Source organism: Nomia melanderi, chromosome 1 (assembly GCF_051020985.1).
Source record: "Nomia melanderi isolate GNS246 chromosome 1, iyNomMela1, whole genome shotgun sequence".
Lineage (NCBI taxonomy): Eukaryota > Metazoa > Arthropoda > Insecta > Hymenoptera > Halictidae > Nomia > Nomia melanderi.
In genome coordinates this window covers 2613821-2630916 of record NC_134999.1, presented here as the reverse complement: position 1 = coordinate 2630916, position 17096 = coordinate 2613821, and the positions used below count along the sequence as shown (strand labels likewise).

The 17096-nt window shown below is 28.6% G+C and overlaps 2 protein-coding genes across 5 annotated transcripts in view; one reads left to right on the top strand and one right to left on the bottom strand.

Annotated features, from left to right (window-relative positions):
* Nucleotides 1–1191: 1191 nt before the first annotated feature.
* On the top strand, nucleotides 1192–10236 carry Herc4 (HECT and RLD domain containing E3 ubiquitin ligase 4). The gene is made up of 19 exons (XM_076370593.1): nucleotides 1192–1408; nucleotides 1876–1955; nucleotides 4454–4649; nucleotides 4728–4838; nucleotides 4917–5045; nucleotides 5127–5402; nucleotides 5470–5621; nucleotides 5711–5827; nucleotides 5892–6134; nucleotides 6297–6424; nucleotides 6527–6695; nucleotides 6780–7079; nucleotides 7151–7336; nucleotides 7419–7502; nucleotides 7567–7755; nucleotides 7937–8247; nucleotides 8329–8478; nucleotides 8555–8894; nucleotides 8977–10236. Exons 2-19 carry the CDS (start codon nucleotides 1953–1955, stop codon nucleotides 9127–9129), a joined length of 3237 nt encoding a protein of 1078 aa, XP_076226708.1. The 5' UTR covers nucleotides 1192–1408; nucleotides 1876–1952; the 3' UTR covers nucleotides 9130–10236.
* The window catches only part of LOC116434917 (uncharacterized), a 37358-nt gene continuing 30159 nt past the window's right edge, over nucleotides 9898–17096 (bottom strand). For all 4 annotated transcript variants that reach the window (XM_076370620.1, XM_031993863.2, XM_031993872.2 and 1 more), the window contains 4 exons: nucleotides 15291–15370; nucleotides 13032–13316; nucleotides 11573–11686; nucleotides 9898–11422 (listed from right to left, as the gene is read on the bottom strand). In XM_076370620.1, coding sequence (XP_076226735.1) covers nucleotides 11144–11422; nucleotides 11573–11686; nucleotides 13032–13316; nucleotides 15291–15370 — 758 coding nt within the window. In that variant the 3' untranslated portion in view covers nucleotides 9898–11143. The remainder of the gene's footprint in view (nucleotides 11423–11572; nucleotides 11687–13031; nucleotides 13317–15290; nucleotides 15371–17096) is intronic.

The window sequence follows — 17096 nt, the reverse complement described above, 5'->3', positions numbered from 1 at the left end:
TGGTTATAAAAGTAATCTGTTTTAGAATCTGTAAAATATTCGAAGATACCATTTCAGTACTAAGCAACAATTCGTTCTGTAGGACTTACATTATCGTGTTTATAAGATACGTATCCTATAACACATGTGCCACACATTCACGGTAGACTGGTGGCACTTGCACTATAACCGCGGCAAAAAACGACAGGAAAATGTACGTTCCACACCCAAAAATCCTGTCACGTTCAGACAATACTGACACCTCACTAATAATATGGCTGCCGCCTGTCCGTTCGTTCAATTTTCATGTAAGAAGGGGTAAATCATAAACTACGCATTTAAGATAGATGATATAATTGTATCACGGCGACAAAAAGAAAGAAGATGATAATATTTTTTCTTAACTTTTTAATTACTTCTTTATGTTCTATCATATTCATTTATATCTTAATTTCTTGAAAGAATTGTTCTTATCGCATAAGAAGTTTAAACATATATCTATGTTGCTGACACAATAATGTTAACTTCATCGCGAAATACTTCCTAAACTTTATTAAAAAAAAAATAGCATTCCCATCTAAGCAATAATATTATGTGTTGCGATCACAGCGCGCTAAATTATATCATTTTGTTCTTTTTCAAATTTAAGAATATACTAAATAATTAGAACTTCATTTATGACAATTTTTTAAAAATATTTTTCACAGTAGAACAAATACGACTTAAGAGATATACAAAATATTTAAATATGAAGAATTAGACACAGAATTCATAAGAAAACAAGAAACAAATATATACGTAGAATTTATACACTTTATACGTAAGAATAATTATATAATAATTCTTTCCTTCTTTTATTTTACCAACCTATGTTCTCTAATTATATGTAGTCTAACATGTTATATAGAAATAGTAAATATTTTGTAGAAAGAAGAATATAATTTACTATTTACAATAAAGAGACAGTGGATATTTAATAGCAATAAGTTTTTTTATTTATGTATTATGAATATCTTTATCATATTTTATTTCCTTTAATATTAATTTTATTATTATAGCAGATCTTAAAGAAAATTGGACACATTTAAAGTTTGAAATAAGGCAAATTAATAAATGTTATAAAACGTTTCACGTATGTCTAACGCTGCCATCTATACCATTAATCATTGTTCTATAGATGGGAATGCTGTTTTTCAGAACATTTCTTGAGAAGTAAGAGTGGGATGAACAATTTTTGTTTTCAATAGTGAATATTTGACCCCTAGATTTTTTTATTCTAAGAATTGGAATCTTGTGATAGTGAATTACTCTTAATAGTGAGAAGTTATTTTTTTCTTCAAATAAAACGTATTTTGTTAAAAGAAGGTTTCTATTCATTCTAACATTTGTATTTAAATATTCTTAACTAAAAATTTTACTTTTAAGAAATGTAAGTAACGAGTGAAACTGTATTAGTAATGACATATTTATTTGCTTACAAGAAATGAATATTTTTCAATTAATAAATGAAATCCGTTCTGTTTCACTTTTTAGTTCGCTCTTTCGTTGTCAGTCTGTTATTTCTACATTAAATATTATCATGTTCCAAGCTACTTAAATTCCCTTTGTTTTTCTTAACCTAATCCGTCGAAATTCCGTTTATGACAGGATAAACAGGTACAATGATAATTTATCGCAATGTCATCATTAGTTTTATATATTTTTGAATTTTGTTAAAAGTAGTATGAAATGAACTTTGAATATTTAGTTCCAGATTTCTTAGTTTGTATTATTAGAAAAATTTATAAAATTTAAAGAAAAATATTGATATATAAAAATAATGTTTTTTTTTTGTTAAATTAATATTACATTAAAATGAATTATATTCCAGATAATTATAAAGAACGTTATTTTTAGGACATTCCACATGTTTTTCATAAATAGTATGTCTCATCCACATCTCTGATGCTTTCAGTTAGAGAGACAGAAAAAATATGGTTAGTTACTGACACATTCATTCACAAATTATTACAAATACCCATTACTTTGCTATAGATTATCGGAAAAGTATGTATAACTTTGAAATGTATAAAACTAAGCTTGGATCATACCATGAAATTGATTTAATTCTGTTACATTACTAATATATAACAGACTAGACATAGGAGCTATAGCATGGGTATAAATAATTCTAATTAAGTGTTAATGTTATGTATTCATTTTAGTCATAAATAATTCCTGTTTTCTTTAAATTTATGTAAATTGAAAGTAATATAAATCACATCAATCGATTGACTTAATATTCTTTTACTTTTGTTTTTAAGGCAATACAATATTTAATTTATATCTTTTGAAAATCAGAATTTTTCAAAACTATTAACTATATTAAACTAGAAGGAAGAAGGTTTACGAGAAAACTTCAAAATTCTAATCATTTCCATCTTCGAATGGAAATCTTATATTTTATATCATTTACATCTGCTTCTTGATGTAGATTACTCTTTAGTATTATACCTTTAATTTGTCTCTCTTACTGTTTTTCTTTTTGATTATTTTTTGTAGTGGCATCTTTCTTTCCTTCTTGTCTTTTGTTAAATTATATTTGGTATACATATGTAATATGTGTCATTTAAAATAAGGCTCTTAAATGTCTCTCTCAATTATAATGATGCAGAAAGTTTTCAGCGATTGCAAAGATTCCAAAAATTAATGTTTGAAACTTTTATATATTGGATCCAATTGAAACGGTTATGAAGAACTAAAATAAATCATAACTGTTATTTGGTATATCAGTTTTGAAGAACCGGAACTTAAACAGATGCACACAGTTATGACTTATTTTGGTTCATCATAACTGATTCATCATGACTTATTTCAAAAACCGAAACCGATATCATAGCTGTTTTCAATCCCTAAGCCTTTTACCCATTACCCTTGTATAGAATCAAAGGATGAATATACATGAAAGAATATTTTTGTTTTAAAATAATATTTTTCCCATTTATGAGATCATCAATGTTTCATATAAAGGCATAATTTATTTTGTATGTTATATTAGATAACATTGTAACTTATATTAGAATGAGTTTGAAAATGTATAATAAAATGACCTTGCAATAACCTTTGACTCTCAAATTTAAAGTTAAACGTGAAATTTATTTCTATCAAGATCACACATTATTTAGTGTAATGTTGATAAAAAAGATATTTGCATGGCTATTTTAAAATAAGATACCATTTATATTTTTTATTTTTAATCTGTTTTTTTCACTAATCCATCTTTTTTGGTACTTCCACTGTCTTTTATCAGTTACTAAAAGTAAAACTTCTCAGTTATTAACATTAAAACATTTTTAAATGTTTTTGATTTACATTATATCATTTTAATTATTTTATTATCATAAAGCTTAAGAATGATTCACTTTAAGTAAGGTACTGCACTTTAGGTTGTTATTTTGGTAGAATAAGTTAAATATTCACAATCATTAGTGAAACATTATTTACTGGTATTTAATCTTTAAGGTGGATTGTGTATCTATTGTAACAGAAGTTATTTATGGCTTGAATTAATAATTCAAATAATACAGTCATTACTAATATTATCTATCTCATTCTAACAATATTCTTTCCTTTATTTATTTTAGTTATTTTTCAATAGAATAAAATAAAATTATTATTAGTAAAGATTCAGATCATTTGGAATAATTTACAATATGCATTTGATAACATAATTTGATATTATTTTATGGTACTCCATACTCTAAGCCATGCAAAGGGTAAATATTTATTTTATGTTTCATTTTGTAATAAGTTGTACTCCACTTGTTCATATCGCTAAAAATTGTTACAAAACAAGAATATAAAATTAAGAATGTAAAGATAAAAATAAAGTAACAAATTTATTTATTACAATAATATTATATTTATAATATTTATAATAATTTATAATAAATTATATATTATAACAATGTTATATAATAAACTATATTTATTATAATAAATAAATTTATGTATACCATATTCATATCAAATGAAAAATGCATATTATAAAAGTAATATAACTTTGAAATAAACTGATTATCTAAATTAAATGAGTGATCATTATGATATATTTTACCAATTTATTGATTTTAACAATTATATTTAATATCACTTATAACTTCATATATAACATTTGACTTGTAGGTTTCAATATAGGTTTAAAATTACTTATATACTATCATATGATAGGAAAAGTAGTGAAACAAATTTTAGAAGATATTGTAATTTCCATTATATCCTTTCATAAAATCCACAACCATTCAAAAGTTACATTAAAAAGAATTTTATGTACATGGTATATGGCTTAACGAGCTAACATGAAAATACATTATACGATTAAATAATATATTTAATCAATGTACACAATGCATTGCAATAAATACATTGTAGCATGATAATATGATTATAAACACAAGATAACAATTATTTTATTTTTATATTGCTATTTGAATAGGAAACCTGGACAAAGAAACGACGTTTGGCTTCTGAGCCTGTTATAGCAGTAGAAAATTCTGTAAAGAAATTGAACAAAACAATGTATTGTTGGGGGTGTAATATACATGGGGAATTGGGTTTGGATGGTACAGAAGATGAAATCATTTTACTTCCTCATGAAGTTGATTTTGTAAAAGCTGGAGAAGTTGAGCAAAGTAAGAATTTAGTCATGAAATAAAATGTATTTCATTGTGCTTATAGAATTACTACATCTTAATATAAATCTCGTATAGTTGCATGTGGTGAGAATTACACAGTAGTTGTTACTAAAGATGGTCAAATATATTCATGTGGAAATAATGATTATGGCCAACTCGGTCATAACAAGGAGACAAGAAAATTACGTAAGTACAATAAATATTTTAAATAGTATGATCTCTTAAGTAATTTCATTCTTTAGTAAAAACTTCTTTTATATTTAGAGCTGATAGATGCCCCTGGTTTAGATGCATTTGCATTTAAAAAAGTAGCTTGTGGAGCACATCACACATTAGCAATAAATGAATGGGGCCAGTTATTCAGTTGGGGCTCTAATGTAAAAGGTCAATTAGGTATTACTGAAATCAGTATACATTTCTTTAAAAAAATGTTCAAATATTTGTAATACTGTACTTCAATCAATTTAATCTCAGGTTTAAATTCTGAAACTATTATGGAATGTACACCACGTATAGTAAAAGCATTAGGTACAAGCGTAATTGTACAAGTAGCTTGCGGTATGAAGCACACCATTGCATTAACAAATAATGGTGAATTGTATAGTTGGGGTTGCAATAAAGAAGGTCAACTTGGATTAGATGCAGATGTTAAAAACGAATTGAAGCCTAAACTTGTTAACAGTCTAGAAGGCATTCCTATTGTTCATATCGCTTGTGGAGGATATCACAGCATAGCTATATCAAAATCAGGTAATTTAATAGATATAGTTATGAATAATTGTGATAAGTTACTAATAATACTTAATTTTTTTTATAGGAAGTGTATTTGCATGGGGTAAAAATTCATTTGGTCAGTTGGGCCTAAATGACACTCAAAACAGAAATGTTCCATGTCGATTAAAAACACTACAGAATACAAAAGTGTGTTATGCAGCCTGTGGGGAAGAATTCTCTGTATTTTTAACAGTTGTAAGTGTTAATATTAAAAAGGTTGCACTTGAGAATAAGGAAGAAGTATGAGATAATCTGAAGAGATCGTTTGTACAAATGTATCTTAGGATGGCGGAGTATTCACTTGTGGTGCAGGAATGTGTGGTCAATTGGGACATGGAAATAATTCAAATGAAATTTTACCACGACAAATTATGGAGCTTATGGGTAGTACAGTCACACAGGTATTTACTAATACTTAGGAAAATAAGTTTTAATTACTTCATACGCAAATGTTTTATGTTAAAGATTTCATGTGGAAAAGAACACACATTGGCATTAGTATCGTCACAAAGTAAAGTTTATGCATGGGGATTAGGTGTGACAGGACAATTAGCTACACCTCAAGTGGTGCAAGGTCCATGGGTCACATCCAAAGCTTCTGCGATGATGGATTCAGATAATGAAATGCATTCCTCTCAAACTGAATACATCGTTAGACATATTTTTACTGGCAGCAATCATTGTTTTGTAACAGTAGTTCCAAAAAAGGTAAATATATGGTTTTAGAGATTTGTAATAGGATAGTGTAAACTTTTCGAGTTATAGTTTCAAAAATTTGTTCTATTCCTCCTTAAATCACTTTTTATATTAATTGGCAAAATAAAAATGATTAGTAGTAGTATAATTCAGTATGTATTTAAATATTTATAGGATAATATACAACCAGATGATTGCAGAAAATTAGAATCATCTTATAAAATTCTTGAAATAACTGAGGACCAATTGTTGGCATGTCAACGTTTACCACCAAGCTCGCCTGTCGATCATGAACTTATGACGTGAGTAGAAAAGTTAGTACCTAAGATTGCTTCAAACATTTGGAGTACTATATTTGTTTAGAATTATCTGAATAACAATCAGAAGTCCTGTCGAAATTATAGATATTTGGAGACAGTATTTAAAAGTCAAGCTTGTGTGAATGGATCGTTCTCACTTAATAATGATCATCACTATGGATGTTCTATTAAACAACATGGTGTGAATCTCAATGAAGCAAGTAGATCATTTGGAATCATTAGAGAATTGGATAATAGCACAATTCAAGAACTGGTACATCATTAGAAACTCAGTTTTATTAAAATTTAAGTACTTGGGAAAATATAATTTACAATGAATTATTTATTCTTTCTTCAGATATTTACTTGCATATCAGACAACTTGATTCCTTCCTTTGTTAATTCATCACTCAGACTACATTGTCCGGAGTCTTTAAGAATCTGCTTAATATTACCTTTGTATCACGGTTTTGTAAATCCCCTTAATTATAATCTATTGCATAAACCATTTTGCAAAGCTGTTTTAGCATTAAAACCAGAGATTCTTGAAATTGTATGTCAATGGTGGATCAAAGCACCGTCACATTATTTTGAGAGATTGGTGAGAATTCATAAATCAGTCGTTTTGCATTACGTGAAACAATCTACTCCAAACAAGGTATCTTACATTATTGATTAACAAAATTGAAAACGCGTATTCTATATTATATAATTTAAACTTCCTTCTAGGGAGTGTTGTGGGACAATACATTTCAACTTATATTAGATCTTTTACATTTATTGAATAAATTAAATAATGAAGGTGAAGATGGTAACATAGTACCTTACTCTACGTTTCATTTACCAGAACTAGTAGACTTTGTAGATATTAGAAGCGACTATGTAAAATGGGTATCAGAAAAGGGATCTTATTCTGTATGTTACATTAATGCAATACAATTTAAATTTGTTCAGTTATAATTGACAACTACTCTTAAATTATTAAAATTTTTCTTAGTCCCAGAAAGTCTTTTGCCGCTATCCGTTTCTTCTTGATGCTCAAGCCAAGACCATATTACTCGAAACAGACCAAGCTATTCAGGTATAGAATTAATTAACTTCTTTTAGAATTTTCTCTAATAATTTAATTTATTATTGTGTATTAGATGCAATCAGCAATGAATGAAGCTGCGACTCGTGCAGTAATGAATCAAATGTTTTTCGACCCATTTTCTATAAATACTAGTGAACATATACAATTTGTAATGTTAAACGTTTCACGTGAGAGAATAGTTGAAGATACATTGATTGAATTGTCTCATTATGATTCCAGTGACCTAAAGAAACCTCTTCGAGTAAGTATTATAATTGTCAGATTATGAATTTTTATGTAAAAGAATATTCCTTGGTCAAATTTACAAAGAATGGAATTAAACAGAAGTGTATATTTCATTTGCATAAAGACATATAGCCTAGTGATTTCTCTTCAAGTATCTTGTATGTGAAACTGGTAACTAACAAGATTATTAAAAATAGGTAAAATTTCATGGTGAGGAAGCAGAGGACCAAGGTGGAGTTAGAAAAGAATTTTTTATGCTTTTACTGAAAGAAATTTTAGATCCGAAATATGGAATGTTCAAGCAGTACGATGAAACTAGAGTAATCTGGTTCAGCGAAGATTCATTTGAAGATGAAAACATGTATTTTCTAATTGGCGTTCTTTGTGGACTGGTTATTTATAATTTCATTATTATCGATCTGCCGTTTCCATTAGTTTTATATAAAAAATTGTTACACGAACCAGTCGCACTGATCGATATAAAGGAGATGTCCCCAGTTCTTGTTAAGTATGTTACATTTAAGATAAAAGCTCTTCTTTCTAATATTAGATATTAGAGTGTGTAATGATACTGTAACTTTTGTTTTAGGAGCATGCAAAGTATATTAGATTATGATGAGATGGACTTTGAAGATGTTTTTTGCTTGAACTTCGAAGTAGTCAGAGAAGCATTCGGCGAAAAAAGAATATATGAACTTATACCAGACGGTAGTAACGTTCCTGTTACTTTAAAAAATAAGTATGTTTATGTTTTGATATCTTTCTTTTATCTTTTTTTTGGTTTTAATTTTAATAATATTGTTTATTTTTTATAGAAAACAGTTCGTAGACTTGTATGTAGATTACATATTAAATAAATCAGTGGAACGCCATTTTAAAGAGTTTTACAAAGGATTTCATAAAGTCTGCGGTGGTCGAGTGTTAGAATTATTTCACAGCTATGAGCTAAAGGCCGTAGTAGTAGGAAATGAGGATTATGATTGGGAAGAATTAGAAAAGAATACTACATATAAAGAAGGCTATACGAAAAATGATCCTACTATTGTACTGTTTTGGCAAGTGTTTCGCGAATTGTCTTTAGAGGAGAAGAAAAAATTTTTATTATTTTTAACTGGAAGCGATAGAATACCTATACAGGGCATGAAAGCGATCACGGTAGATAATTCAAATTATACATTGCATATTTTTATTATGCGTTTTATTACTTTCTTGTGAAGTAATTATTTGCTTCTTGCAGATCACAATACAACCGTTGAACGATGAACGTTTATTGCCAATTGCTCACACGTGTTTTAATTTGCTTGATCTTCCACGGTATCAGACTAGAGAAAGACTACGATACAAATTACTACAAGCCATACAACAAACCCATGGATTTTCTTTAGTGTAAAACTTTCGCTTTATATCTTATTTGATACATTTTGTTTATAACACACGTGCATAATACAAAGTGAACAAAAAACTGAAGCGTGTAAAATTTTTAAAAGTTGTATATGCACATTAGAAAAAAAGAACAGATTTATATTAGTACTATTCTATTTTCCTGTGTTTCAATTAATTTATTATACTGTTTAATAGGAAACTATAATGTGCACAATGTTTGAAATAGTAGCATTGAACACCTTACGATATTCTTACGGAAATATTAATTTGAAGTAACAAAATCTGTTTGAAAAAGAAATTATTATGCACGTCATGGTTATTTAAATACAATGTTTTCCGAATTATATAGAAAATTTATTAATAATTAATTTTGATAACTTAGTTTTTATATTATCACGGTAATACATTTAACCTTGAAGATAAGATGAACTCAGGGAAAATTGTTAGTAACTAAACTATAATCAAAGATGATATTTGTAAAATATAACTAACAAGTTATTTTAAACAAGAACTATCATTACCCTGAATGTAAATTTTAAAAGTTTATTTAAACAATTGTGTAAAGAAGTGTTTAATGGTCGATTTCCAGCATTTATTTATTGAATAAGCGATTAAAGATATTTTAATTCCTTATTTACTGATAGACAGGTACTAAGCAAGTGCAAAAATGTGATTTTTTAAGTGTGTTGGGCACTGATCTAGGGATTTTATTAAATAATATAATATCTATATTCAAAATTATGCTGTACAGAGAAATAAAGTTTTTGAAACTGACTTTCCAATTTGTAAGTATAGTTTATTTATACACATCAATATGTTACATTATTAAAAATGTTCTGTTAGTCATTTTATGGACATGTAGTTGTCGAATCGTTTTACAAAATTCATTTCGATACAATTTTTCGTAATTTTTATTCGATTTTCGTTATTCGTTCAAAAATTTTTGTACAATCGTAATATTTCGTTATAATTCGTATTTCTACTTTATATCATTCTTCCACGAGATAATTTATTTTTTTTCACAAGCGTTTGTTGTTAAAATAAATACAAGGGCATGATAAAAGTTTTTAATGTTACATTACTGATTAGCGTTCAATAAAAAGCAATCACTTGATCAGTCTCAGTATATACAAGTTATTGTTGAAATTCGAAATTCGAACAGAAAGTGTTTTAAGAACCTTGAAAAATGTATCTCGTGAAAGTATAAAGCTAATTTTGGACGAAGAACTGGAAGAGCAAGAACATTTACCCTGTAATCCGTGTACAGTCCTAAGTCCTAATCTTAACTAAAACATATTTAGATATAGATATTATTAGACGGCTATTTGTTTGGTTCTCTTCTTTCTTTTCAATGTACAAATTTCGAAATCCAACGAAAACAGTCCTGGGTGATTTTGCATTGAATATGATATCTAACAAGAGAAAACTCTTCGTATAGCCAATGTATGGAAATTGCAATAGTAATTTAAGTTGAAACGTGTACCCTGCTTTTTAACAGTTGCTGTACATTATTTAAAAATTTTTTAGATATAGTATACTGAATTTAAAAAGTGCAAATGAATTATATTTTTAACATGTAGTTAATTAATGGACTATTAATTATTGTAATAAGTGAAATATATATTTGGCAGTAGGAAGACAAAAAAGTAAAAAAGATTTTCAAAACAAAAAAATGAAATATTGTAAATCACAAGTAAGTAAAATAATTATGTCAAATATTCCGATGTTTCATCAACATGCCTGTATAGTTTTGTCCGTCTTGTTTTTTTTATGTTTATTACTATTGAAGTTTATATATAATGCCATTAAATATTTTTAAATATTGGCACTAATATAGAAAATATATATCCTTCAAATTTTATGTTCTTACCACATAAATATTTTTATTCCTTATTACAATTGACATTTTAATTAACTTTTCAAGTACATTTAACTTTTAATGAAAGAAATTTAAATATTCATTACAAAAAGTCAGCCTCAGGACATTTTAAAGGAAGTAAATAATCTTCAAGCAAGATTTGCTAATGCTGGTAGGAAGGGGTGAAATATTGAGTGCCTGGAGGAGCTCTGTAACCAGGATACGTGCTGTTTAGAGCATGTTGAGCAAAGAAGCCGCTATAGTCCTTGTGCACTCTGCGAGGTCTGACGGCAGGACCTTTCGCCAATTCCATTCTGGCTCTGTTTTCTGCTTCTATTTGTGCTTTTGCAGATGGCGGTGGCCACTTCAGGTCTCCTCTCATGTTTCCACTAACTGGAGCCTTTGTTGCGGCAGGTTGTGCTTGATAAACTGGAGCTGGTGCCTAAAAATTACCATTGAAGTGAAATGAAGATCAATATACAAATATTTGTTTTATCATTATTATCACTTCCATGATAAATATTTTATTACTTTTTACCTTTTGAAAGTCTTTTTATGTCTATTTTAATAATTTATTTAATCTAATTCAAACCTGCGAGATTGGAGGCTCCGGGCGAAGTGTGATTGTAGACGGTGGTGCTTCGAATGCAACGGGGGTTGGATTTTGTGATTGTTGTTGTGACGGTTGAAGTGCTTGTGGTTGTTGCTGTAATCAATCATATTATTAAATGAATTTTCTGATTATCGTGTAGTATCCGAATCTTGAAAAGAAATTTTGAAATTTTTAAAGTAAATGGCCGTTGACTACACACTCGTTCCAGGACAGAGGGGGGAGGAACACAGAAAAAAATTTGAAAATGCATTCCTTATGTTATCTCCATGTCGAAGTGATCCACCTGTCAATTGAATTTTCAACATTTAGATTAAACCATAATTAATGTCATCTATTGCATCAGTTCCGTTATTGAAGGATAATATTTACTACACATACAGTGGTACTAATATTTCAAAAATGATGCCAAATTTCATAGGAATTAGTTTAAAATGGCGTAGCTTAAGTAATCATTTTTTTTTATTAACGATTTGTTGAGTGCTCTAGATTTAACATTCGACAAGAATAGAAATGGATAATCAAAATCAATTTTCTGCAGAGTTAAATATTTCCTTATATTTTTATTATGTTTTTATCAAACTGTGATTGGATTTGATCGTATCAGATATATTAACAATAAACTGTAAAATGACATTATTTATAGATTAATCTGTTTATGCATAGGTGTCGATTTCAGTAATAGTTCGAAATGTTTTTAAAATAAATCTATCTCTTTAAAAACAATGTTATGCATGTTTGGTATAATATCATGAAGTAACTTTTGTACAAAAAATGTATGATGCACACATTACGTTTGCATAATAATAAAACGATGTAAATAAATTTGAATGAAAGTGAATTAAAGAAACGGAAACTTCTTCTAGTATTTAATTAATCCAAGAACATTTCACAAGTCTTCTTTAGAACTCAGACATAGGAGTTAGACCACTATTCTGAGCTACTTAATTATCTTAATTACAATAGAATCATCTCCAACGATTAAAATGTATTTTGATATACACACGCGACACAAGAAATATTTCAACAGACATTAACCCTTCGCACTCGAAATTTTTTCCACTGCGTATATTCATCATATCCTAATGAAATAGCAGTTAAATGTTTTGATGGTATGAGACAGAAATAATACAAGAATGAAGAATAATAGAAATAAAACATTGATTAAACCTTCAATTGCGTTAAATAGATATAATACACGTATCAAGAGATAGAACTATTTTATTTCAATATTTCATGTTTGATTACATTACCTAAAATTTAATATCGAATACGGAATTTTATAATTTTTCTATGTAAAACAAATTGACGACATTGAGTGGCTTCTTGAGTGCAAGGGGTTGATATAATAGAAGAACAGAACAATTTAAGGTGATCAAGTCATGTATACGTGTGTACTAAGCATATATCCGAGTTCGACACCTATGCTTCGATCACTTACCTGAGGACGCTGGTTTTGCTGTTGCTGACTAGACCAAGAGACCGGATGGATCGGTTGCTGCAATATTGGAGAGGTCGCAGGGGGTGTTACAGGCGCCCAACCCTTCGGCGCGAATTGTTGATGGAAGTGTGAAGGCTGTCGTAGAGTTCCGCCAGGACTAACCGGCGACGGGGATGATGGGACGGCACTCTGTGTCGACGAACGAGCGATCGTCGACGGTGGTTGAGGTGACGAACCTGACGAGGGACTGCTCTGGTACGAGGCGAAATCACCGATTCCACGGGTCTTTTCATGGGCAAACAGAGGCTTTTGTATAGGAAATGCCGTGTCGAATGATCAGCTTGATATGTTTGGAAATTTAATCGAGTTTCATTATTCTCTGACACGAATTTGAACGTCTCTTTCGAGGGAATTAGACTCGGTATATCCGCCTCGGTAGTCACAGTGGTGTAGTCAACCGTTAAGCGTCGTCAAGCGTTAAGAATTGTATGTACAGAGCTAGAGAAAAGTATGGTTTCGGTACAGTTGTCAGAATACAAATGTTCGTGGCTACTAAAACAAGCAAGGTAAATGGTGCATTTGTTGATAATACTTGTTTTATATATTATTTTAGATTACAATAAGAAACTTGAATATTAGGAATATGTAAAAAAAAGTTCTATTTTCTTCGAGAAATTCCTAGTTATTATTCTAAAATAGAGGATATGTTCAATTTTTCGTTTCACAAATTTCTTAAGGAATATGTTTTTTCCATTACTTACTGTATTTTATTTAATTTCAGTTAGATAATAAAATACAATTTGTGGACCATAAGTATTTTGAAAAATTAACGTTTAATTGAATTTCTTTGTGGATATGGGCATTTATATTGTAACAATTGTACTGTGCCAATACTTTTGTCTATTATTTTACCTACGCAACAGAGTTGGACAAACTTTAATCTACAAAATGAACGAAGGAACTATGAATGAAATAGCATAGTGATAATTCGAAACTTTTAAGCATTTTTGGTCAAAGTATATTTCCCAATGAAGATTATAGCTAAAGAAATTACTGTCTGAGTTAGAGAAACTTTATAGCTTTAGTTGCAATTTATGTAGAACACCTTTAATTTTGTTGATACAGTTCAAATGTGTTAGATTGATAGAATATTGATATTTGATCTCATAAAGTCATGAAATATTATTATTGGACAAGATTTACGGATTCTCGTTGAAGTTAAATAATTTAAAATTACGTAAGTGCATACACGATTTTTCATTGTTCTTATTAAATAATAATTTTGTTAGATCGTACTTACATAACTAATATCAATTTCATTTATAATTCTAAGAAATGTAATTATTAAAATTTCTGTAAGTTTCATTCATTTCTTCAATAGAACATATTCGATGTAAGGTCGTGAACCAACTCTGTTACACGAGTCAGGGAAATACGAATGACGTGCATGAGATAATTACGGCGTAACAGCAAGCACGTGAAGAGAGGGACATTCATTCACAACACGAAAAGGAATAAAAGAACCAAACGGAGTTGTTGTCACTAATAAACTTATATAACAATAAATACATGGGCAAACAAGGACGTGACAAATATAAAATACTATTAAAATCACATTCATAGAAAAATGAACGATTGTTGGGTCAGTTCTGAACATTAAAACGTAAACAAATGATTAAGAAAAATCAAATTTTTCAAATACGTTGCACGTGAAGTATATTTATGTACAGTCATCTTAGTATATGCATATACCGATGATTTAAGTGTGATCTTCGGACTACCTTATTTTATGAATAGCAAATAAAAATTTTCGTAAAATTTAGAAACATTTAGTTCATAAATTTTTCTTAAACAATTTCTTCACTGTTTTCAAGTATTATTGTAAAAAATATCTTACGATTCAGAGAAGGTTCTTAATACATACATTTCTGTGATATGGCAATTAACGAATACTGTTGAGTGAATGGTCACTATTTAAACTTGCTATTTTCAATTATTTTAATAAAAATTCAAAAATAATTATACTAATAAAACTTTGATCATAAAAAAATTGAAATACGTCTTTCACAAGAACAAATATTTTTCAAATTTAGACGCATGAATTTTTGAAACAGAAATTTAAAAAAGTTGACTATTTCTTCATTATATAATTCTGTTGTATAAAGAGGCATACTATCTATTACTAATCGTTCTAGATGAATTGTTTAAACATGTGATATGTATCTAATTGATTCTTACTGAAAAATTTAAAGGATTTACCTTTGCTTGTACAGGTCCCTGTTCTACAAAATCGTAGTCTTGTTCTTCTGGAGGCGGTGGCCAAGCTACGCGTTTAAGAGCTGTAAACAATTAAAATAATTCGTAAATTATAGTTTTCAACGCATAGAATGAATATTAATTTAAAAATAAGTTATACCAGGAATTTTTAGTGTTAATTACAAACAGAATTTATTTATCTAGAATCAAGCAAAGATATTTGAAAAACGTTAAAAGTAAAGTTGGCAAATTAAGATAATAGAATAATGGTCTTTACATTCATTAACAGTTGTTCTTTTCGAACGAATGCACGTATATATGCAGATAACTTTCTAACAAAAAGAAATATGTTTTTATAAACAGGTAACAAGTTTTGTAGTTATGTATATTTATTTGTTTAACATTTGTATGAAATAAAATTTCGGCTATTAATTGTGAGATACTAATGTAGAAGCAAATAAAAAAGAGTGCCAATGTAATTGTAACTAATTGCAGAACCATTACATATTTTCTTCCTTTTTTCCACTATATATATATATAATTATCAGACAATTATTAGACATCGAAATATTTTTGTTATTTACTGTAGAAAAAAATCATTCCAGTTGATATTTAAACGAATCTAATTTATATTAAAGTTTGAAAAAGCAAAAAAGAATTACATATTTTGTTGCGTTTCACGAGATTTATTTTTAGAAAATAAATTGTAGCCGCCGGTCGGCATGACGTGCCTGTCCATTGTTTTCTTTATTTTAAGCAAGCCATGGCGAAGTTGACAAAAATTACGCAGCGTGAATATATATCTCGATGACTCGATCGAAATGCAGACGTCACATTGATTTTTAGATACTGATATGTATTTCGAATGTTGTATTTAAAATAAATAATGTATTTGGAATTCGAATATTCGTATCAAATTAATTTCAAAGATGCATATTGTCTTTTTTACAACAATTCCTTTATTTTTAACTGTCATAAATTGATTATTATAATAAAAGCAGATGAAATAATTTATATTGATTAGTATTATGAAGTATTTCAATATAAATTATGCATTAGACAGAAAATAAAATGTTTAAAAATAACAGAAAAATCTGATATAGCTTAATTGTCAATATTCATTATTTTTTACTATAGGATAATACATTTTTTCATGTTTCCATATAAAAATATTTTCATAAGTAATCGTGTAATCAAGTCAGAGGCTAGGTAATTTTATATATTTTATTTAATTATATTTTCTGAATGCAAAGCACTTCAAACTTTCAATATTTAAGATTGTAACTTCTTATCAAGATAGCTTTTATCACCGTACGTCAAATAATATTAGAAAGCATTTCAAAGGAGTAATGAAACCTATATGAAATCCATTCAATTCATTGCGAGATTAAATAATTCTAAAATCTATACTCTAAAAAGGCAATTTTATGTTACGATTCATTTTAATAGTAAAATAAGAAAAAAGGTAAACAACCGTTGGAATCGTCTGTCTGCAGTTTATTCGCGTTACATCTTCCCGTCGGCTTAGTTGGCTACAAGTTTCACGGATCAAGTTTCGTTCCCACGTGTTTAATGGAAAAATATAACGTGGAAAAATGTAGTTATTGCGTCAATAAAACGAATTATTATTCACTCCGTTACACCGCAGCCGTGCCACCAGCCAAGTTTATATTTACGCGTTTATTGCCGAAGAATTCGCTTGATTTCGGCACGACCTCGCTGTATTCTTAGATTCTTTGGTTTTTCGAGCCTTGAATATTGGATATCAACGCGAGAGACCATGGATACAAAAATATGGTTTTCGAAATA

Excerpts from the sequence above, each read along its gene's own strand:
- Herc4 (XM_076370593.1), top strand. Across the intron at positions 4,650-4,727 it reads AGCTGGAGAAGTTGAGCAAA|TTGCATGTGGTGAGAATTAC; the intron begins GTAAGAATTTAG and ends AATCTCGTATAG. Across the intron at positions 7,337-7,418 it reads CAGAAAAGGGATCTTATTCT|TCCCAGAAAGTCTTTTGCCG; the intron begins GTATGTTACATT and ends AATTTTTCTTAG.